This window comes from Lycorma delicatula, chromosome 2, assembly GCF_047948215.1.
Source record: "Lycorma delicatula isolate Av1 chromosome 2, ASM4794821v1, whole genome shotgun sequence".
Classification (NCBI taxonomy): Eukaryota; Metazoa; Arthropoda; class Insecta; order Hemiptera; family Fulgoridae; genus Lycorma; species Lycorma delicatula.
The window spans coordinates 104,753,402-104,779,162 of NC_134456.1; the positions used below are offsets into that span (position 1 = coordinate 104,753,402).

Genomic DNA, 25,761 nt, shown 5'->3' on the forward strand with positions numbered 1-25,761 from the left:
TTTCTCCCATTTCATCCTCCTCAACTTCCTCTTCTTCCTCTATAAAACCATTTTCTAATTCATTTCCTCCGTATAACTCTTCAATATATTCCACCCATCTATCGACTTTACCTTTCGTATTATATATAGGTGTACCATCTTTGTTTAACACATTATTAGATTTTAATTTATGTACCCCAAAATTTTCCTTAACTTTCCTGTATGCTCCGTCTATTTTACCAATGTTCATTTCTCTTTCCACTTCTGAACACTTTTCTTTAATCCACTCTTCTTTCGCCAGTTTGCACTTCCTGTTTATAGCATTTCTTAATTGCCGATAGTTCCTTTTACTTTCTTCATCACTAGCATTCTTATATTTTCTACGTTCATCCATCAGCTGCAATATATCGTCTGAAACCCAAGGTTTTCTACCAGTTCTCTTTATTCCGCCTAAGTTCGCTTCTGCTGATTTAAGAATTTCCTTTTTAACATTCTCCCATTCTTCTTCTACATTTTCTATCTTATCTTTTTTACTCAGACCTCTAGCGATGTCCTCCTCAAAAATCTTCTTTACCTCCTCTTCCTCAAGCTTCTCTAAATTCCACCGATTCATCTGACACCTTTTCTTCAGGTTTTTAAACCCCAATCTACATTTCATTATCACCAAATTATGGTCGCTATCAATGTCTGCTCCAGGGTAAGTTTTGCAGTCCACGAGTTGATTTCTAAATCTTTGCTTAACCATGATATAATCTATCTGATACCTTGCAGTATCGCCTGGCTTTTTCCAAGTGTATATTCTTCTATTATGATTTTTAAATTGGGTGTTGGCAATTACTAAATTATACTTCGTGCAAAACTCTATAAGTCGGTCCCCTCTTTCATTCCTTTTGCCCAGCCCGTATTCACCCACTATATTTCCTTCCTTGCCTTCTCCAATGCTTGCATTCCAATCTCCAACTATTATTAAATTTTCATCTCCTTTTACGTGTTTAATTGCTTCATCAATCTCTTCGTATACACATTCTACCTCATCATCATCTTGGGCGCTTGTAGGCATATAGACGTTAACAATCGTTGTCGGTTTAGGTTTTGAATTTATCCTTATTACAATGACTCTATCGCTATGCGTCTTGAAATACTCCACTCTCCTCCCTATTTTCTTGTTCATCACGAAACCTACTCCTGCCTGCCCATTATTTGACGCTGAGTTAATTACTCTAAAGTCACCCGACCAAAAGTCGCCTTCCTCTTCCCACCGAACCTCACTAATTCCTACTATATCCACGTTTGCCCTATCCATTTCCCTTTTCATATCAGATTAAAAAAAAATATTTATTTCTCATAACATGTGAAATAAATAAAATATATTAAAAATAAACATAAAAAGTATATGTCAAAAGTGGTTCATAGCATTAGCAGTTGGCTTTTTGTGCAGAAAGTTTTGGCCCAGCCTGGAACAATACTGTTTCATTAAAATAGCTTCTCGATACTGTTTCCAGCCATCAATTTGTTTGTTGTTGGATTTTAACTAACAAAAAATTCTGTTCTGGTGATCAAAAGTTGTAACAAGCTATAAGTTCTCATTAACATGAGAAGCAACTGCCTACAGTCCCTGAATCAACAAGTTTGCTGCTTTATTATGAGGGATATCTCTAAAGTAAAGACCACTGGGAAATTTCTCTCCTTAAGGTTGGCAAACCTGTGTCATTCATGGCCACGCTAGTAATGTATACACTGCATTGTTGTCTGTAAGTTGTAGTACCTTTGATTACGTGTGAGTTACTACATTATAAAATGAATAGGAAAATCGATGTTGCCGCCGGCTATGAAATACGTGGAGTCTTTTAAAGTTAGTTTTTTTTAACTAACGTTAAAAATAGTTTTTTAAACTATCAAACAATAAGCCGGCTGAAATTCATAGGCAATTGGTTGCTGTGTACAGTGACAATGTAATGAATGAAAGAGAAGTCTGAAAATTGTGTGATAGGTTTAGAAATAACAGAATTAATCTGCATGATGAAGAATGTTCAAGGAGGCCCTCAATAATCATTGAGGACTTGTAGAAACGTGTCGATGATGAAATCAGAAAAGATCGTCGCGCAGCATTTCGGATCTGGCCCTTTCTTTTTTCTGATATTTTAAGAGCTGTTATTAGTCACATGGTTTGTGACCATTTAGGCTTCAGAAAGGTTTCTGCACATTGGGTGCTGCATGTCTTAATGAAACGTCACAAAAAATCTGAATAGAATCTGCTTTGGAATTTTTGATGCGCTACACAGAAGAAGGTGATGAGTTCCTTAATTCAATTGTTATTGGCGATGAAACATGGATTTCATATTACATGCCAGAGAGAAAGTGGCCGTCAAGTGAATGGCATCATCCTCAATCACCAACCAGAGAAACAAAGGTCAAGCCACAACCATTTGGATGCAAACTGTTGGCTATAGTCTTTTGGGATCGGTTTGGCATACTGCTGATTGATTTCGTGCCATGTGGAACAACTGCAAATGCAGGAGCCTACTGTGAAACTCCACTTAAGTTATGGCGCACCATTCAAAATTGGCAACGTGGGCAGCTGACTGATGGCATCATCCTGCTGCACGATAATGCACGTCCACATTTTGCCTGTCTGACATGTGATTTACTGAGAACATTTGGATGGGAAATTTATGATCACCCCACCATATAGTTTGAACTTAGTTCCTTCTGATTACCATTTGTTTGGGAAATTGAAACAATTTTTGAGTGGTAAGCAATTTACAGATGACAAACTTAAAAATGCTATTAATCAGTGCCCAAGTGGACTGGTAGCAAAAGAATATGGCAAGGTATATTAAAGCTGGTGTATCGCTATGATGTCTTAATTCATGTGGCAATTATATAGAGAAGTGTATTAAGAAGTGAATTATATAAAGTACCAGGTGTGTAAATATGAAATCGTAATTTTTGTATAGAAAATACATGTTTATTGTATGAAAATGATAAAAAATATTTTATTCAAAATATTGTCCATCGCTAGCTATACATTTTTCCCATCACTCTGACAATTTATAAATGCCACGCAAAAAAAACTGTTGCTGTTTTGAGAAAAACCAGTCATCGAGCCATTTTCATAAGAAGTGAAGCGCTGCTCAGCAAGTGCATGTCCCATCAATGCAAATAAATAGTAGTCAGACGGAGCCAAGTCTGTTGAGTAAGCCTCATGTAAAGTATTTCCCAACTGAACGCCTCAATCATTTCCTTGACCAGTTTTACTGTGTGTGATGGTGCATTATCAAGAAGCAAAATCACTGTGTTGCCTTTTTTGATATTCTGTTCATTTTTCACGCAATGCTTGATTCAAATCGTTCATTTGTTGTCGGTAGCATTCAGTATTAATGGTTTCGCCAGGTTTTAGCAACTTAAAATAGATCACACCCTTCTGATCCCACTGAATAGAGAACATTGCCTTCTTTCCATAGTAATTTGGCCTTGAAATTGATGTCGGTTCCCCTGGAGTTACCCAAGAATTTTTACGCTTAAGATTCTCTAGATATATCCACCTATATATTCATCACCTGTCACAATTCGATGGAGAAATTTCTTTCTTTTGTACCTGGCAAGCAGCATTTCAGAATTGCCATGTTTCATTTTTTTTTTAAACCACCTAAAGCACTGTAATTTACCAAGAGCATGCTCACTGTAAACTTCAACAAGCATTCGATGCGATTCTGCAGCAGTTTTCTTTAATTGTTAACAGAAAATCAGTGCTGTCTGCAAATCATAGTTTGTAGATACAAAACAACATGTTTAACGCTAATTAAAACTATGCTGTTCTATGGAAACTTGTATTGCTGTGAGTTGAAAATCTTTGCCAGCTGTCAAAGAAGTAAAATGGCACCAATGGTGTGGTTTGACGGTAACTACATTGACAGCTAGGGCCATCTATGGGCAAATTCTGGTTTCATATTTACACAGAGAAATAAAACATATTTATAAAGTTTTCAGAATAAATTTTTTTACAATGAAACAGTCTTTACTTTAGAGATAACCTCTCATATATGTTTCAGTTAACATTATAAATGAACATTTACTAAATATTGTAGATGATTGACCAAAATACTTTTCCATTCATTGAAACAAGAAACTATCCCAATTGAATTCAAACAATAATTTAATTGAATTTTCAATGGCTATTATATAGCTGTAACATAACTATAAATATCTATTGCATGATAAGCTAATAAATGAATAGGCTGTTGTGCAAACCCTGCTGTAGTTTAGAAATTGACCAAGGATGTTTATGAGGAAGTTAGGAAGTTGTTATGTATAACCCTGTTATTGAAAATGAATATTAGACTCAGATAAATGATGAGATGAGATGAGGGTCCTGTGATAAGGTGTTACTCTTGAGAGATTGAAGAAGGAACGTAGATATGATGATTGAGATGAAAACAGTAAGTGTGATGGTCAGGCTGAAGAACCAACTCTAATCACGGGAGGAGCCACATGCTCTGGTGATAGAAGAATATTGATATATTTATGTAAGCAAGATTGAAGTCCCCGGTAGGACCTAAGGATACAGATAAAATTGACCATTGTCCATTATGTCTATTTTTTTGATGGGATTAATTAGAAACCAAACTTTCGTTAAGCCTTGTCTGATTGTCGACTCTGTTTAGAAAAAATTTCAATAATATTGAATTTGAAATTATTGAATTATCCTATCTTAACAATTTATTTAATTTAAAATTAATTTATTGAATATTTCTGATCATTTCAGATTTACTTATTAGCCTCAAAACCAAGTAAAACTGTGGCAGTTGTATTTCGATTTCACTTGAACTGCATGAATGGAGCAATCTTAGCCCTTGCTTTTCCAGAATTGGATGCTTTAAATGTAAGTAACCTTTGAATAATTGTATACCTTGTAAGTTGGTTAGAAAAATAAATATATAAGTTTAAGTTAATTTATCCTGTAGACGGTAGGTTATATATTGCATTATATAATTTAAAAAAGCAGGGGTATTATTATAGACTATAACTTGCCTAACTAACTCAATTGGACTTGAGTTAAGATTTTGTTTCAGCCAGCAGATGAAGAAATCATCTACTTTGTAAAAATTCTGGTATGAATTGAATTCAAACTTGTTTAAATTTTGTTTTAAGATTCCAGCTTCTCATTGCTCATCGGTCTTATTGTAAATTATTGATTTAGTTCTCTTTTATTTAATGAAAAACTCATTTTTGTTGTAGAAGTAGTTACAATCAATCCGTAATGTAAAAAATCTAATTTTTGGAAAGTTTATTTTATTAAAGAATAAAAATAATTATTTAGTTTGTATTATTCAAGAATTTACATTATATTTATTGTGTAACTTAATTCTCACTTTATTACATTTTTTATCTTCATATTAGTTTTGAGGATATTGTGAAGTGGTATCTTTACCACATATATATACATAACTTGTGCATATTATCTGTACTTTAATGAATTTTTAAAAAAATAATTTGCATATTTGTGAAGAAATGTTTGTTGTTGTTTCTTATAATACTCAACTGTCTATTAGTTCAGTTATACTTGGGTAGTTTGTGGCACTCGAAAATAGGATCAACCTATCTTGCAGTATTGTCATTTAATTAAATCCCGTTGATCACAGTTCCCTGTGATGTGAGAAGTCCTCAAAAACTAATTAAAAATTTTGTGTAATTTTAAATATTCTGGTTTTGTGCTGTGAAAAAAGTTATAGTGTTTGTTTACCATTATCTCCCTCAAGTAGTTTAAATGGATATGGATACAACAGTCTCATTACTTCTATTGCTGTTCTCTGTAAATATTCTTGCGTAAGTATCAAGCACTACCTATAATATAGCCTCATAGATTCTTAAGTGGTGTCAAAATGACTCCTGTTTCAGAATCTTCTTGTTTAGAAAATTAAAGGTTTACCCAGCTAGATAGAATGGAAGAAACATAACTGTGTTGTTCTTGGAAAAAGACTGTTGTCTGGTAACGGCATCACATACCATTTCATGAATTTACTTTTTTCCAATTATTATTAAGCATTTTCATTATAAAATACTTTGTAAAAATTAATTTTATGTGTAAGATAATTTTTCTATCACCTGTTAATCTCTGGAGAAGTGTGCCCACTTAACTGCAACATGATGCTTACTGCAAGGTTTCTTTTTGAAGTCAGGTCTATTTTGAAATAAAAACAAAACCAAGGTCTATTTTGGCAAAAATATGAGTATGTTACTTACACATAAAAACTTCATTTATTTATTACTTTTCTACAATTCTGCCTTCATCTTAAACACATTTTTCATAGCGTTTTACTAGCTTCTTCTTTCCCTCTTCAAGAAAGTTTGCTGCCTGTGTGTGTGTCAGTTAACATCTTCAGCACCCATCTGGCACAGTTTTTTATTACCCAATTTTTCAGTCAAGGTTGTAGTTATTGATTGAGTATTCAATCAAAGATTAAGAAACATCAGCGATAATTGTAACAGCAGTGAAGTGCCAATTTTCTAGAATATTTTTATCAACTTTTTCAATCAGCTGATCTGTTATCATAGATGGCAAGCTGCTATTTTTTTCATTATGAACATTCGTTTGCCCTTTTTGAAATAAACAGCACCATTGCCATAACTTTACCATCACTCATAATGCGTACATAGCATAATAAATATGCCTGTGAATTTCAGCCACAGAATTGTTTTTCACCATGAAAAAAATCATATTACTCTTCATACTTCACACTTGGGTGATCACAGTTGTTGCACTTGTTATAAATTGATGAATATAAACAACTAACAACAAAATGACTAAACTATTGTTGCTAACAACTGCTATTGATTGAAATAGTTGAACTAAACAAACAGCATTTGTTTACATTGCATATATTGATGAAAAATTTAAAACAGACTTACTTTAAAAAAATACTCTTTATACTTGCCAAATAACTCGTGACATATTAAGTACTATTTTTTGTGGGCTTTCCTGCAGGTATGGTTTTTAGAAGAATGTCAAATTTTTAAGAAATGTAAGTGGCACTTCTTCAGTTGAATGAGGTTTCAGGTTCTTATTTGGTAGAAATGTTAAAGTAAACCATTAATTAATAAGAAATAATTATGGAATTGTAGTTATGGGAAAAGTGAAAACATTCCATAAATTAATTGTAATTCTTAAAATGTTAGGTGGTGTTATTAATTATAATGCCAACTGTTCTAAGTACAAGTTTTGTAACTGTTTTTTTTTTTTTTTTATTACTACAGATTTCATTACAAGGAGTTTTAGATTGTATGGTACTTTTGGTAGACATCCTATTTACACTTGTAATTTCTAACTTGTACTGTTAAAATATATTAACATCCTTCCTACAAACTAATTACATTGAAATTTAAAATTCCATATATATTTAAATGAAGTTTATATTATAATTTTTTAGTAATTTTGGATGCTACAACCAGGTGATAAGAAATTCATTAATAAAAAGGTAACACCTTTTTATTAATTATTAGTTTTGTAGGTGTTTCTGTAACGTTAGTAGGTATTATTTGATTAAACTTTTTAAAAACTCAGTGCTGTGTCCAAGGTAATGTAACAATCAAGGATTGTATGACCAAGTTCCCAGCATTCAGCGATTTTATTAATATTAGATTTCACTTGGCTTAACAAATTCATATTTATTATTGTTTTTCTTCTAATTCATTATCTAGTAGTCTTCATTCATTTATGTTTGTAAATATTAAAACCAAAATGTATGTATGTGAGTGTAATTATGTTAAGATATTATATCTTATTTATTAGTGAATGATTGTGTTGTTTAAAATTTATTTGTCCTTACTTGTGGGTATCTGTGTTAAATAATACTATTATGTGATCTCAAGTGTAATATGATATTGACTTAACATTTTATTTATGTATACTGTGTAAAGATTTTAAGGTACAGAAATTGAAAAATGATCACTTTTTCCTGAATTTCTGGTACTTAAAAGGCTTGTGGTTTGTGAATTATAAAATCTTTTCTATATATCTGTTTTCTTTTTACTCTATATTTGAGTTAGTGTTAATTATATTTTAAAAATTAGTTTTTTTTGGTGATTTTTTTTAGTTTGATACTGTTTTCTTTTGTGAGATATTGGAATATATATTTTTTAAAATTTTATCCTGCTTGATTTAAAAACTTTTGGGTACTATTTAAAAGATTGGGTACTGCTTACACATTTTTTTCTAATATGAAATGCAAGTAATTATTATGTTTACTATTATTTTGTTAATAGAATTAAGTACAATATAGTAAGCAACCTGATGGTTCTACAACATGTGGGATGTATCAACGAGTAGCATCTGGTAGGTAAAAATAAAATTTGAAAATTGAATGCAGGTTTTATAAATCAGTTCCCAATTTAAGATCAGCAGTTTTAAATTATGTTGGCTGCAATCCCCATTTGACCAGACCTTTGCCTTAGTAAAAAAAAGATAACAAGATTGTTGCTGTAGTTACCTGGCATTTGCATAGAGCTTAAAATCAACATTGAATTATTATTTTCCTTACATACAATCTTTTTTATTTTTTTATCTATTGAAAAATAATAAAAAAGTCTAGAATAATTTGTCAAGCTGATAAATATTTACAAAAAAATTATCAAAACTTTAACTTAGTAATAAAGTCTCTCTTTCTTAAGTTATTTGTAAAACTTGCAAATTCTTAATTGTACTTTTAACAAAACATAAGAAAATTCAACATTTTTACCTCTAGCCCACTAATAAAAAGTGACTTTTGGAATCTTATAATTCCTTATTCAGAGGGGAAAAAAGAAAGTTGATTAGTTGAAATAGTAAACATTGAGAAATCTATTGAATTGCTATTTTGAAGTATGAAGATACATTTTTCCGTCTCTATAATAATGATGAAAAGCTGTTGCCCTGATAATGTCTTGTCAAGAGAAAAATAATTTTAGAAAGTGTATAGGTTACAGCAGTGAAAAGTATGTAAAACTTAAGTTGTAATGCTGATTACCTTAAAGTAGGGTTGAATGATGTTCCCACTTTGTAAAACCTTGTTTAGAGAAAAATAATGAAAACATTCCAGACTGATAGTTTTAATTGGCAGAATATACAATTTATGTGAAGGTAAATGAAACTAATATTAAAAAAAGATTTATGAAACTCGGTGTTTAGGGAGTATTTATTTACACTTTCACCTATAGCCCACCGTGGGTTAAAGAGTAACTAACCCGTCCTTGTTTGATTTTCATAAGAATTTAATAGCATCACAACCCTATATTCACAAATCAATGAACTGAGTTTCATGAACTTATTCACTCACTCCAGATGTATTAAGTAAAATAGCACCAAAACAAACAAACACACATTTACACTCTTATCACTTTTTTACTTAGGCAAATTTTATTTTGATTTTTGTGATACCCACTCGTTGGTTATTAGATGAAACTGAATACCAATCAAGCTTAACAAATTTTGTGTATTAGAAGTTATAAAATTGCTGTAGATTTATCAGTGGGTAAATTAAAAATTACTGTCAATCTACAGTAATAAAAAGTAATAATTACAAATGAAGTTTAAAGAATTATTCTGGACATTTCATCTAATTTGTGTTAGAAAATAATGTGTATGGTATAAATCTTATAAATTAATATCTAATTTTTTTTTATCTATTATTTTAATTTATTCAGTACATTGACAGATATTTTATATACAGGTTGTGTAAAGAAGGTCAACCAATATTTCATTAGTATGTTTTGCAACAGTACAAGAAGGAAAGTTCACATAATTGAATAGGTCTGGGAGCAGTTTCTGTCTGTCAAATTTTTTTCTTTTATGGGAACTTTTACCTCAAGGACAAATTGATTTATTTTAATAAAATCTGGCACACATGTTTGAATCTACTTTCTCTACAAAGTTAATAAACCTGTAAGTTATACCTTTTTGAAGTTCAAAATCACAGATACATTAACTTATATTATTAATTTTGTTAAAAGCTATATAATTTTTTTTTTTTAATTTTGTTTTCATTAGTTAAATTCTGAGCTTTTTATTGCCAATAAAATGACAGTTCTCTTTCCAAATACATGATAAAAGTGAAGTGAGAAAATTTAAAACTTCTGTATTTAAATAATCTTTTGTTTTAATATGAATGTTTCTGTAGTTTTCTGTTAAGTAAGACCTGCCATTTTATTTTTTAAAAATAACGCTTGACAGGTGGCATCTATGCCCACCTGTCAAGCATTAATTTATGCACTGTTGTGCATAGATAACAGTACATAATCTATGCAGTGTTGTCTTAATCAAAAATTTTCCTTTACTCCACATAACATGGCCAGTGTAATATAACTTCTTTTTGAGTTTTTAATTTTAGTTCCATTAATTTTTAGTCACTTGACATATACCTTTCTCTTGAGCAAATCCCAAAGACAAAAGTTACATGTGGACAAATCAGGAGATCTAGCCAGCGAAACAATGTCCACATGTTTGGATATGATATGGTTCAGAAAGAGTTCTCTTGAATTTGTGGAAATTGAATTATTTCTCGCCTCAAAAAAATGTTGACCATCCATGTGTAATGCACTACCGTAAGGGAATGTTGTGTTTCCTCGATCATCTTTAAAAAATAATTTTCCAATAAATGCCAGATGACAAAAGTACACATCACACTATGCAACAGTTTCTCATGTGACTGAAGGGGGTTTTTCAGTGCTCCAATATTGAATATTCTGCTTATTTATGTAGTTCCGGTGAAAGTGAACATCATCTGACAAACATATGGTGGATTAAGTTTTCATCACCTTTCAAATGCTTTATTTCTTCATAAAAATCATGTGAGTAACTAAAGCACCTTTTAATTCTGAACGATTATAATTTTATAGGAGTGAAAACTTAAGTACACGATTCAACATATGGTTCACTGATATTCAATGCTAATGCATGTTTAATCACAGAATGTTTTGGGTTGTATGTTATGACAGTTTGAATTTTGTCACTGTTTTCTGGCATTTAAACACTTTGCTGCAACTTTACATTTTAAATTTAATATGAACCCAGTTTCCTCAAACTTTTTAACTTATAAGTTAATTGCTTGAACAAATGGTAACTGCCCATGAAGCATTGAACCACTTGCAAAATAAAATTTGTACATTTGCCACAGAGTCACTATTTTTATAAAACGATTTAACACAATAAGCACAATGTGATGTGCACCTAAACACTGTAACATGTTTACTCATACTAAAAAGCATTAAATGACTGGTTGTATATCATCAACTTCAGCACCCTTACCCAAATGTCAAATGAATAACCAAGCTTTTAAATTTTCTCGCTACACTGACATGCCCTGTTCAATTTCAATATAAGTTGTATAATAATATTAATGGCAAAAATTGTTAAGATGAGTTAACACTCAAATTAAAAAAAAACAGATATTCAATGAATAATTTTATGTCAGATTTTATCCCTTTACTACTAGTATGACGTGCAATTTTTTTTCAACAGTGCAGCTTTATAAATGCATAAGTAAGTTGTATAAGTAAGTAGGGTAGGTAAAGCCTTTGTTGTATTAATAAGTATAAGGACAAAATCAAACGCAGAATTATCTCTTTAAAATAAACTATTCCTGTTATGGGAAATTTGATGATTTGTGTCATAACCGTTTATTCAGATTATGTTTAAAATCTTGTGTGTTCTATTCATAATAAAATGCTTAAGATGTTAACTAATAGAACATAGTCTCACCAAAATTTAGTTTCTGAGAATTAACACGGCCATAATTTTGATATTTGAAGATGTATAATTTACATAATTATCATGAAGGAAATTATATACTGGACTATCCTAAGGATATGTTTTTATGTTCAGTTTTTGTATGTCTAATTTTCCAAAAACTGCAGCATGAAAGTTTTTCTATTCTGATTATTTGTGTTAACTAGAATATTAATACAGAAACAAATGGGAATATCTGTTGCAATGCTGACAGATGGCCTGCCAGTTTTAGGGAACCATTGAAAATATTCAAGATTTTAACAAAACAAAGTTTTATAATTTAGTTAACAGATAAACTTTCTGATAAAATAAAGGTAACATACTGTAGTAGTAGACTTCAGCATAACATATTTCCAAAGTATCTCGGAGTGATCTTTGATTTCATGCTTTTGTAAAAAAATACCAAAAAAAAAAAAAAAACTGGGAAGCTAAGGACCTGAAACTGCATTTTACATAGGCTAATGTGTTACAAGTTGGGAATCACAGCATCCACACACCAGAGGTTTAGCATTGAAGTGTTGTATATTATGTTCTTGTCTGGCTAAACATGTTAGAAACAAAGGTCATTGATAATCAGCAGTACAGTGTAACACTTCATTATTTGTTACATGGCATCATGAGATTTATACCCTTATATTAATATTCATTGCTAACCAGGATTATACTACATCACTTGTTGAGCTACTTGTTTGGTTTGTAAATTTAATTACCAAACCTGAAGTGTGCATTATTTGGAGCTTAAATATAATTATTGGGATAGATTTGAAAACTTTGGCAATATTGAACTGAATACAAACAGGCCATAGAAATAGTATAGAATCAATGGTTAGGTAAAATAAAAAATCTAGTACAGAATGTGATTGTGCTGCTAAGTGCCAAACTACTCCTATCTTGTGTATTTTAAATGAGTCTAATTTAGGATTCTGTTGAGGAAATTGGAATGATCTTTTGTTGTCAACAAATGAAGCAGTACAGCTGCAAGCAGGTATAAAACTGAAAATATACATTTATTTATCTACATTAGAGGTGTTCATTTAATTTTTTCTATGCACATGTAATCTTGTCAAGAATATTATTTCTTTTTTCTTTCTTTCCAGATTTAACCATCATGTAAATCTTTAATAACACTGGTCAACATGATTTTTGTCTCACGAGATCCAATAGATGTACTTAATGCAGTTTTTTATCCTGTTTTCAAATGTGTATTCGGAATTTCTCCATCACCAACAGTTTTTTGTTATTTTAATTTTTTTAAATATTTTAAAATGTTTTTTCGCCCATTTGTCCATTGTCAAGTAAAAGCTCCTAGAGTATTGTAAATATGATGGAACCAAATGAGCTAACTCAAAGGATAGCATTGCTATTGTTGTACAGGTTCAGATGTGTATAGACATGTACAGCATGATCTAGTAAAGCACACATTCATCAGAGGGATGCCAGTTGTCAGGTAGTAGTGAACCAGTAAACACGTCATTGTGAGTGCTTTGTGTGTCTGAATTATATTGTGTATTACATACTTACAACTTTATTTATTTTAATTAGTCGTTAGTTACAAAATACGTAGAGTTTGTTTAAATCATCCTAACAGTTTTTGTTATGTATGTGGTGTATGTGGATGCTCAAGTCCCAAAAGGGAAACCTTACTACATTAGTAAAAAAGTGCTATGAACTCCATTTTGGGTGTAAAGTCACAGACCAAAAAAGGACCTGGGCCCTACATATATGTTATTTATCATGCTCTAGGTTTCTCACTACTTGAAAAAATGGCACACACCACATGCCATTTGCTAATCCAATGATTTGGAGGGAATCTAAAGATCACTCTTCTGACTGTTATTTCTGCTTAACAAACATTAAAGGGATTACATCAAGATCAAAACATTCAATGGTGTACCCTAAATTGCAGTCTGCAATGAGACCAGTTCCACACTGCAAAGAATTGCCCATACCAAAGCCTCCAGACATGTGACATTAGATGAAGAGAGTTCAGAGTCTGATGGAAGTAAGGAAGAAAACGAAACAGATTCTGGTGATACAACTTTTGAACAAAGCAATTTATCTGAGCCTCATTTACTGACTCAAAAAAATCTTAACGGTCTCATACAAAATTTAAAGTTATCCAAAAAACAGTCTGAAATGCTTGCTTCTCGGCTAAAAGGATGGAATCTTCTTCAAAAGAATACAAAGATATGTATTTATCGTAATTGTCATTCTGAATTTAAAGATTATTTGTCTGAAGAAAATGGCTTAGTGTTTTGTAATGACATTTCTTCTTTTATGGAGGCACTTTGTAATAAAGATAACCCAGCAGAATGGCGCTTGTTCATTGATTCGTCTAAAGTTAGTTTAAAAGCAGTGCTTCTGCATAATGGCAATAAATTCCCATCTACCTGTGGCGCTAGTATGAAAGAAACATATGAAAACTTTAAATCTATATTGGAAAAACTTCAGTATGTAGTGTATAAATAGAATATTTATGGTAATTTGAAGGTAATTGCACTTATTCTTGGCCTGCAGCTTGGTTACACAAAGTACTATTGATTTTTATATGAATGGTATAGTAGGGACAGAAAAAATCATTTCATTAGAAAATAATGGCGTAAACGCGAATCACTCATTCCTAGACAGAAAAATGTGAAACATGATGTCCCATTGTGTAATCCTAAAAATGAGTATCTACCTCCATTACATATCCAACTAGGATTAATGAAGAATTTCATCAAGGCAATTTTCGTCAATTTCCTGGTTTCATGTACTTAAAACAGAAGTTTCCTAAAATTAGTGATGCCAAAATTAAAGAAGGAATATTTGTGGGTTCACAAATACGATCACTAATGCATGATGAAAAGTTTGAGGAACTATTGAATCCACTGGAGAAAGCAGCTGAGCAAGCATTCAAATATGTTACTCAGAGTTTTTTTTGGGAAATCAAAAGGCAGAAAATTACAGTGATGTTGTCAATGATCTTATAACATCTTATAAAAATTTGGGTTTGTAATATGCCCTCAAAGTACACTTCCTGTACTCACACCTAGATTTCTTCCTGGAAAATCTTGGCACAGTAAGCGATTAGCTTGTGGAACACTTTCATTAGAAGATTTCAGCTATGGAAAAGAGGTATCAAGGCAAATGGAATTTTAATATGCTGGCTGATTATTGTTGGACCATCAAGAGGGATGCTCCACGAGCAAAATATAGCAGAAGATCGTCATTTCTTACTTTCTAGGTGAGTCAAATGTTTGATATTGTGTGGTTAAGAATGCAGAAAGTATTAAAATGTTTGAAATTGTAAATGCCTGTCTCTCAGAAACCTTGCGTGTTGGGGAAAAACCAATATATTTGAATTCAGGATAAAAAGTACTATCAGAATCACATATTTTTCTTCCCGACACAAAAAAAATTCTTTTTTGTTCCGCAGTGTAATATCATTGTCAATGCTATACAATTAATACAAAATGATAATGATTTAAAAAATGTTGTGTGCTAAAATTAATATTATTCAGTGACTTTTGTATAAACCTTTCTTGTATAACAAGTATAGCAGTTTCCTTGATTTTTTTATTTATTTATTTTTTTTTGCTTTTGTTCTATTGTTTTTTTTGGGGGGTGGTTTCACTAGCGGTTAAAATGGATATTATTGTGAGTCCTAAAACATTTTACTTTTGCTTCTGTTCCTTAACATTTTTCATTTTCTTTTTTGATAATATGTACTTGATGTATTTTATTCTTCTTCCTGCTTATGAAGTCATTAATTATGTTAATTTGGAATATAGTTTTATTATCATATTTATTTGGTCTGTTAGTTGATTATAAATTCTTATAGAAATCAGTTTTTGTTTTAATATTTTATGAATATTTATGCAGATAAATAAATGGTTGTTGAAAAATCTTTGAAAAATTTAAATTTTATATATATATATATATATATATAAAATGTCTAAATGCGTATAAGTTGTTGGTTTATATTAATGTAGTTATACATGATGTGATTATAATTTTTTTAAATATTAGGGCTGGTTATATAATGATGATAATAATTAATCATAATTACCTTATAATTGTAATTATGTTATCTTATCTTATGTTAGCTGCCTTTTGAGACATGGATATACTGGATCCAGCATACCATGATGTTGATCATACCTTTGTATCTGTTACATCAGGGAGGTATGTATCGGTCCCCATTATACATCCGTGCCTCCCCACCCACCCTGTTGTTGCTGTTATTGTTGTTCACTTAAACCATTTTTTCTTTACTATTTCCTTTTAATTTTTCTTTTGTAATTCACTTTTTTATGATTTTATTTACTTTTTTTTTAGTAGAATCTTGATTCCCAAAGTTATTTTTCAGCTGATTTTGTTATTTTTTGCTTGTAGTATTGTTTATATAATAATATTTGTTTTATTTATTAAAGTTTTTATTGCTTCAAATAAGAACTTTTAGCATTGATTTCTTTGCAACATAAATTTAAGAATAACAATCAGTGGTTACTTCTATGTATATTAGATTGTTCATTGAGTATTCAAATCTCAGATTACCCCTGAGTTATGAGTTTTATCATGCAATGGTAAAAATGAATTATACAGATTTTAGTACTATATGTTAATAGCATGTAGTATGCAAAGGAGTTACTTATCTAATGTAAAGCTCAACTACATTTCATCTCTTGAACTGGGAATTGATCCTGATAGATCAGCAGGTTTGTACAGTTTTCAACTGCACCAGTTGTTTTAGAGAGGTTTATACTCTTAGCTGATGTGCACATAGAAATTTTTATGTTTATTTACAGGTAATAGCTCTGTAATCTTTTAAAATGTTACTGGATGTGTACCATAGTTTTGAGAGAAGTAATATATTGGTTTTTTCTCTCTGTAATTAATGCAGAATTGAATACAGTGTTATTGGTACATGATTTGCTCTTCTGTTCTTTGTTTATATCATCTTATTTCTTGCTCCTTGAATGATGTTAATGACATATATTACTTGTAATGAAAGAATTAAATGATGGTTCAAACTTTGATGAAAACATGTTATTTGTGTTTAGATGATATTATAATTGTTAGTGAATATACTATTATTGTAAACAAAGTTAAAATGTTTGATACTGTATGGCACATATGCTATGCTATGCTGGATTTAGATTTTTATTATGTGGCACAGTTTGTAGAAAGTGTAAAACATTTCTCAAGTCAATTATGTTCAGAACTGCACTTTTGCCAATAGCTACAAATGTGTACGTGGTTCATTAGAACATGGCATTAGTGACTCGAAAATGTGAAAATGCATCTGAAATTTTACTTCACCTGTAATTTTTATCATTTTTTTTTTTAATTTTATGGTTTTAGTTGAATCCTTTCAGTTCTGAATGAGTAAATGAGTAATCAGTCCAAGCTTGCTTGAATTTGTGGCTGCTGCGGTTTTTACACATCCAACTTTCAATTTCTCCTCTTTTGCCACTATCTATCACAAAAATCTGAAAAAAGTTTTATAAATTAAATATGTTATCATTAAAAAAAATTTCATAACAATGTGTTAATTTTTAGGTAATTGTGCTAATTTTTGGGCAATGGAAACTAGTTTCAATTTAAGTCACTAACATTTTAATTTTGAATATTATGCTTATTTATATATATAACACATTTGGTGTGAATTTTGTTTTTTATTATAGTTAAACCATTTTTAAAGCTCACAAAAAATAGTTTTGCTGTATTTTGATGAGATACTGTGTAAATGTTTGTAGAGAAAATTGAAAAATAAACATTTTTCAGTTTATATATGTTTGGATAATAGAATTTTGTATCTAGAACTTTGTGCAAAGCTTTCATGTTTCTTTGGCTGTATGTGTATGTCTGTTTTCTAAACATTAGATTTGTGAAGAGTGACTGAAATATAATGCACACTGGAATGTAATGCAAGAAACAAAATGTCGCTCAAAGTGACAAATGCTGCCATCTTGTAATTTCATTTTCTTACTTTTAATATTTAAAAACTTGTTTATCCATGCTCTCTTATTTTCTGTAAGTTGCAATTGTTATAGAGTTAAGTATGTCTGTTATGTCACCGCATCTGAAATGAATCAATTTTTAACAGTGAAAAAAGTGAATGCTACTGAAATTGATTGTCATCTAAGAGCCATTCATGGTGATGAAACTGTTGATTGAGATATTATGAGTAGGTAGGCAATAACATTTCATGTAATAGAAGTTGGTAAAGCAAATATTTAGGATGAACCATGCATCGGTCTACCAATTTGTGTAACTAATGGATAGCACTAAAAGGAAGTAGACAAATCAAGTGATATTCACATCACTTGACAATGCATCAATAACCAGATAGCACATCAAAAGGACAAATAGAACACATAATTTTGTACAAGGCTGCTGTAATGTTTCCTTGTTTTCAGTGCGACACAAACTCATAGAAAAGAACAAACAGCAATGAAAGGAATATTGTGAACAACTTTTGAAACATTATCTTGATGAGGGAAATGACTTCCTTTTCAATATTGTGTTAGAAAATAAAACTTGGGTATATCATTAAATCCAGAAGAAAAATGGCAGACTATAAAATACCTGTACTGTGGTTTTCCACAATTAAAAAAATTCAAAACCTCTGATAAAATATTCTCTTGACAGTGTTCTGGGTTTCCAAACACATGTAAAAGACTGACTATTGGAAGCTGTTTCGACTGTCAGTTTACGCAAAACTTGTGTTGTGTTTGACAACAGCAGATACTTGTGTTGTGTTTGATAATTCATAGACCTGGTAATTCTGCAACATGTTGATACTCGATAACACACATCGCTTGCAACCACCAAGGATCTTGTGAAGTTGAAATTTTAATATATACCTTACACTTTATATTCCCCAGATTTGCCATGCTGAGATTTTTTCTTCTTTCCAAAATTAAAGAGGGATATTAAGGGTGTTCATTTCATGACAGATGATGAATTGAAAGACACAGTGAGCTTGTGGTTCAAGGAAAAACTGTTCACATTCTTCATTGACAGAATGAAAAAATTGGTTCACTGTTGGGAGAAATCTGTAGCTTTAGATTTTGATATGAAGAAAAAATTAAGTATTCCTAGCGATTAAAATGTACTTTTATGCCGTATTTCATTTAAGAGTTATGAACAGTTGTGCATCATATTTCAGTCATCCCTCATTCACTGGAACAAATATATTTTAATTAAAAATAATATCATATTATTTTTCTATATATTATACTACTATATTCATCCCTAAAATACTGCTTTTGAAGTTAAAATAATAGAATTCTATGTATTACATACACATGATTGTGTGTATATATATATATGCATGTTATTTTTTTTATCGTATATGATAATAAATGCTATAAATCATCACTAAAAATTAAATTCAGCATAAGCATTCCGTTTATTATGGCAATTTTTAACATTTTTGCCAGATAACTGATCACTAACCCACAATTTAACAATCAAAAGCACAATTATAAAAAGCTTATAAAACTAAAGTTCAGTTGTTTAAAAATAAATTTTCTAACTTGCCAGCGTCTGCAGCACAAGTGATAGCACCTTTCATCTGAAAGTCCTGGATTCAAATCTCAGTCAGGCATGGCATTTTCACACATGTTACAAAATTGTTCATCTCATCCTCTGAAGGAATACCTAACGATGGTCCCAGAGGTTAAACAGGAAAAAAAATTGGTAACTTAAAGTTCTACTGATTATCTTAAAATTAAAGTGTGGGTAAACAATTTTCAGATATCTTTAAATTATCACACGACATTCATTTGAATAACTATAAGTAACTAATATTAGACAAAAAATAAAGCTACTTTACAGCAATTAAAAGTCAGCTAGCATCATTTACTGTAGCAGCAACACATAGTTACAAACAGCACCAAAGTATAAAAGTTGATACCACTATAATTTTATCATTATGCATCTTGGTTAGAAATTAGTTTAAACTTTCCTTTTTTTTTAAAAAACCTATTAATTAAAATTTAAAAAGAAATATTCAACTGTAAATAGAAAAATATAAATTCATACATACAAAATTTATCGTAGGCCCACAAAATATATTACGTTTATATAATATAGTAGAGTACTTCCCAACGCAGGTTAGAAGTGATATACCATTGTTTCCAATAATATAGTGCCATGTGCACAGACATTAGTTTGCATTTGTAGATGGTTTTTGTGCAAATGTGGATAATATCTTGTATGATGGAAGCCTGAAGGCTAGAGTAAAAGCAGTGATGTTTCAAGGTGATTATTTATTCATTAATAATTATTTCAAGAATATATATAAAATGAGCATTAAAAAATCTATTAAGTTTGAGAAATACAGTTTAAGAAAAGGTGATCTTGCCCATGTGAGTGTGTTACTGGTCTATACATTTTGGGAATGAATCTTCTTCATGTAATATTATTATCTTAATATATTTTTTCAAAACTATAAAATAGTTCATAACAAGGAATATATGTTTTCCATACTATACCTTAAATATGTTGTGTCATTTTAATTGAAGGGGGTTCCATTCAATAAGGTAATTATAGCATCAAAAAGTAAATTTTATCACAGAAGTAAAAAATATTAAAAGGCCAATTGAATTGTATTTGTTTGTGACTTAATTTAAATGAAGCAGAATGTTGGTAAAATTATATTTTGGCATATTTTTTTATTATATTTTTAAATCTAGGATATAATGGTAAAAAAAAATAATTATCAGTAACATGTTTTAAGTACATTAATAGTTTTGAAAAATTATATTTTTTTTAATTAGAAAGGTTTTTTAAATATCATCATTGTATGTTAATTTTATATGTACAATTAATAAAAATAAAAAATCAGTCTCTTTTTTCTTATTTGAAATTTGAACTACTGTGTTCTGATAGTGTCAAGTTTGTAAAAATTTATTTAATAGGTATCAGAAGTTAGATTCCAAAACTAAATTATTTCTTAGTGTAACTCTTATTGTTATCATCATTTTAATACATTTTTCATTATTTTTAGAATTTTAAATTTATTATAAGATTTAAATGTAAAATTTAATTTTAGTTTATAATTAATTAATTAAATTAATTTTGTTAATAAATCTTTATTTTTTACAATATACATAAACATTTCTGTGGTTGTCACCCAGTCAATATATGCAATTTTACTTATAAAATAAGTGTAAATATATCTTACCAACTGAAGATTTTAGCTTCATCTGAAGGTTTAATTGCCAGAACAATCTCTTTTAACCTTAGACTTTTCAAACTTCTTGTTATATCTGAATCACCAAATCAGTGAAAAACAGTGATTGTTAATTGTTTAGGTTACAAATTGAAAGTGGAACATTTTCTTTAGATTTTATGGAAGAAAGGACTTTAGTTAGAAAATAACAGATCAGAATTGACAGGTTCCTGAAACATGGCAGGTATAAAATTAAATTCTTGTGTACAGTTGAATAAATATAGTTATTAAATGTTCATGAGGGTATTGAAATATGACAATATTTACCATATTCATCTTTTAAAGAATCTGTAAGTTGCACTATTATTATTGTTTAACTTCCTTAGTTAAACTTAATAAAGAAAAAGAAATCATTAAAAATTAAAAACAGCTAAAATAACTGTTGTTAAATTACAACTAAAAGATTGACTTACTTCAGAATGTTATCTGACTATTTTTACTCTTCTAATTTCCTGATAAATAAAAACTACAAATAAACCCCTAACATTTGAATGTAAAGCCAAATTACTTAATTTGATTATGCAATCAAATTATAATTTTATCAAAAATAAGTCATTTTGATTTTACAAATTAAACAGATTTAAATATAATCCTATGTAATCTCCTTAAATATAACCTATTTTTTTATTGTTACTAATCACTACTAATGTAGCAAGTCCCATCAAACGTATTTAATATCTACACACACACATACACATATCATAACCACTTCACCACAACAATATAGCATATTCTTATTCACTAATAATACCTTACTTAAGTGCAGTAACTGAATAAAAATAAAATAATTATAATAAATAAATATTAACTTTACCAAAAGAACAAGCAGATCTCCTTTGAGAAAACAATTAATGATGAACATCAAATCAGCTGCCAAAATACAATACTGGTGTATGAGAAAATTAACAAAACCAAAATATTTAAACACCTTGGATACATAATTAAAGTCAACATCTCTGAAAAGGAAACCTTCAGGTCAATAATTAACAAAATGGAATTAACACCAGTAAGAAATCAATCTGTGAACACTAAACTAAGTCACTACATTACACTCATTTGTCTGGAAGCTCCATATGCAACTGAATGTCTGACATTTAACAAGAAACTTCTAATTAATAAACTACAAACAAAAAAGCAAATAATACTCAGACATGCTCAAGACAATATACTAACATAGTCTAACTAATCTGATACCCTGACAAACAAGAAATCATGGAATATACAAATTAAACTGCAGTCGTTGAACTAAATATTACATTGGTGAGATTAACACAAATTCAAGGAAACATACAAAATTATGGAATTAGCTTGCTAATCACTATAAAAACAGGATAAATTTTATACTAGTATATAAAAATCAAGATCTGATCGCAGCACATGTAAACAGTTTGAAAATGACGCACAGAAAATTTCAACAAAAATGATTTACTAATTAAATAAATATAATATTGGTTCAACGTACTAAGGGTTTTCTAACTCTTTTAAGATGAGTACTATAAGCAATAGTACGATTGGATAATCCACTGAGGAATGAGCCAATAATTAATACCCAAAGGCCTTTGGAAGAAAGTGTCCCATTAATTTGAAAATGAGTTATTTAATTTTGATAATTTCCAATTGATTCATTATGCTCCTCTGCATAACAGTTTGGTGAACTAAGTCTTCATCCATTTTGTCACAATTTTCAAGTATTCAAGTATTCTACAACTTAAAAGTGCTGTTTTACTATTGAACTGTCCTGAGTGTCTGGGTAATAGTAATTAATGGTGGTGCTTTTTCATTTTTTAGTTCAAAGGTTAACAGAATATAGCTTAGCATAAGTTATAAATTTGAATTTGTAATTTTCTTGGTATTGTTTCCTGACCATTTGCTATTGGGTTAAAATTAATAGAAAAAATAATTTGTTAATTCTTAAACTAATGCAGTAATATGTGCATAGGTCTATTATAATCGTAGAATATAACTTCTTACAGGTATAAATTAAATAAGCTGCATTAGCTGGTATAATTATTCAGAATTTCCCATACATTATGGACAAGTCTCCCATTCATTGAAGTAGTCTGTAATTTCTCTTAAACATGCTGAACATTATTATGATTAAAATAACTAATTTATTTAGTTGTTTTCTTTAGAAATTTATTCTAAATAAAAGATATAGTATACATCTAGAATGGTACGAGTAATCAATCATAAATTGCTTTGTCAGTATAATGTTAACAATATTCTATTCCACTTCTCATTGTCTTCTATTGAGAATTTTATACGAGGTGCCCAAGTATTTTGTTTAAAGATGAAACTGTATTTAGGACTGGGTGGATTTTAAAACATTTAGTTAAATGTTAAATTAGTGAAATTTTTTAGAAGGAATGTTTAATATTTATTTTTTTGTCAGAAATTAATTTTTTGTAACTACTAGAAAAATTATGAAAGTTAATCTTGTTAGACCTCTTTAATTTAAATTAACAATATTGTTTAAAAATTGTTGTTTTTTTTTAGATATCGGAGAAGAAAATATGGTTTAAACTTTTTTACTAAGAGTAATAATGAAATTTATTTTAAAATTTAGAAATTTTTGTCTTTTAAATCGTTAAATTCTAAGTTAATTTAAAATTTTACATCTTATTGCAGTTTAATGAACCAGTTTGATTTGAACTTAAAAGTTCTAATTATGAATATAATTGTATGATAACCATTTAATGTTGCTTAAAAATAATGTTTGATGTATTGTATTTATGTGTAGTAAATCAGTTTTAAATTGGTATGCAGTTGTTTTTGTGTATATACTGTATTAATGTTGTTAGTTTTGCTGGTGTACAGTATTATCTTTGTTCAAATGGTAATTAATGATATTCATTGTTCTGAAGATTTAGTTTCATATGACAGCTCATTTTCTATTTTTTTTTTTTTTTGCAAACAGAAAGCTAGTTAGTTGACCAGAAAATTATAATTAAAAATGGTTTTAGTAATTTATTTCTGTTATGCTAACTTCATTTTTTATGAGTACAAAAAAAATCAGTTAAAATTCAACATCATTAACAAGTGGCATTGTTAGAGTAGTTATTTAGGTTTATGATTCTTTTTGGGTTAGCTTGCATTTGTTAGTTGGTTAAAAGAAATTGTATAGTCATCCTCTCTAACTTTTTAAGACTTGAAATTTTCTTATTTTACCTTTTTCATGATAATCTCTTTCTTAAAATTGAACATATTTAAGGAACCCATAACTCTCTTTTTCTGTTTAGCCTCCGGAACCACCGTAAGATATTACTTCAGAGGATGATTGAGGATGATATGTATGAATGTAAATGAAGTGTAGTTTTATACAGACTCAGCCCGACCATTTCTGAGATGTGTGGTTAATTGAAATCCAACCACCAAAGAACACCAGTATCCACAATCTAGTATTCAGATTCGTTAAAAAGTAATTACCTTTACTAGGATTTCAACTTTAAAACTCTTGCAACTTCAAAAATCAGCTGATTTGCAATGATGAGTTCACCACTAGACCAACCATTGGGTTTAGGGACCCATGCCTACCTGCTTGTTTGGTTTTTACAATCTCATTGTTTATGCCACATTTTCTTAAACACTTAATTGCTAATGTAAAATGTTGTCTGTAAAACAAAGCATTAATTCTTATTTTTAACTGCTCTATATTCATTTGAAAGTTTTTTTTTTATCATAATTAAACTATTCATATTATAATTCTAGAAAAAATTCATGTGTATTATTCAGATGCTGTAAGTGGAATATTGTATTGAGATTGAAAAACAGCTCTCCTAAAAGTAAAAATTTATTTTTTCCTTTGACATCATAGTCAACTTAATATTTATGTAATTTGTATAGTATAAAAATGTAATTTGCAATTTTAATTAGTTTATAATTTCTTTTTCTCAGAAATAATGTTGTAATGTCAAAAACAATCCTTGAATTAGCTAGGGTTAGAAATGTAAGTTATTTGATTTGATTTAGTTAACTTGGAAATCAACGTGTGAATGTATTTCTAATGCAATATTTATTCATAAATTAAACATGATTAGTATTTTCTTTTGTAAATATTTTGCTTTCATCTCTTTTTGCAGTAGTTCCTCTGTGACTATAGTGTGTTACGGATTTTGTTGTTATTTATTAAGTAGTTAATATGCAATTTAATAGATAGTTTTTATCAAGGTGGAAAACTCCATTCACTTATAATCCAGTAGTTATACAAAACCCAGAAGTTCTTAGGAGGTAGCATCTTAGAAAATAAAAAAGTAAGATTCAAGGAAAAAATACCATAGCCTATGTCATGTTTAAAAAAATTAGTTTTAATATGCCTCTTAAATTAAGCAGTGCTGGATTAATTTTCCCTGTGATTAGATAACATTAAGTTTGTATTATGAAATTTATTTATAAACAACGGATACTAAATTTCATTTTCCATGTATTAGATTTATTACCTATTTTTTTTCATTGCAGCATTTCCATATGCTGATTAATGACAATGTTTGTTGAAGTCTTATCACATTTTATAAACTGTAAAACACAGTGAATGTCTTCTACACTTAACATATAAAAATCGCAAAAGTAATTAAGAACAAAATTTTCAAAACTGTTTAAAGATAACCTGAAATCAATAGACAAAATTCTGAGCAGGTCTTCTGTAAAAACTGCCCCTCAAAACCTCACAAATTCCAAGAATGGAATTACTCTACAAGTCCTCACATTATTAACACTGATCCACTGGTCATTTAGCCAAAATCCATTTATATTTTTCATGTTCTAAATAAATGTATTGTGTGTTATAAAAAAAACCTAATTG

At 29.6% G+C, this 25,761-nt stretch overlaps 1 protein-coding gene across 1 annotated transcript in view; it reads left to right on the plus strand.

Annotated features, from left to right (window-relative positions):
• LOC142319066 (transmembrane protein 164) overlaps positions 1-25,761 on the plus strand; it is a 49,661-nt gene that overhangs the window by 12,289 nt on the left and 11,611 nt on the right. Inside the window, exons 3-4 of the mRNA XM_075355925.1 lie at positions 4,745-4,861; positions 15,826-15,904. Coding sequence (XP_075212040.1) covers positions 4,745-4,861; positions 15,826-15,904 — 196 coding nt within the window. The remainder of the gene's footprint in view (positions 1-4,744; positions 4,862-15,825; positions 15,905-25,761) is intronic.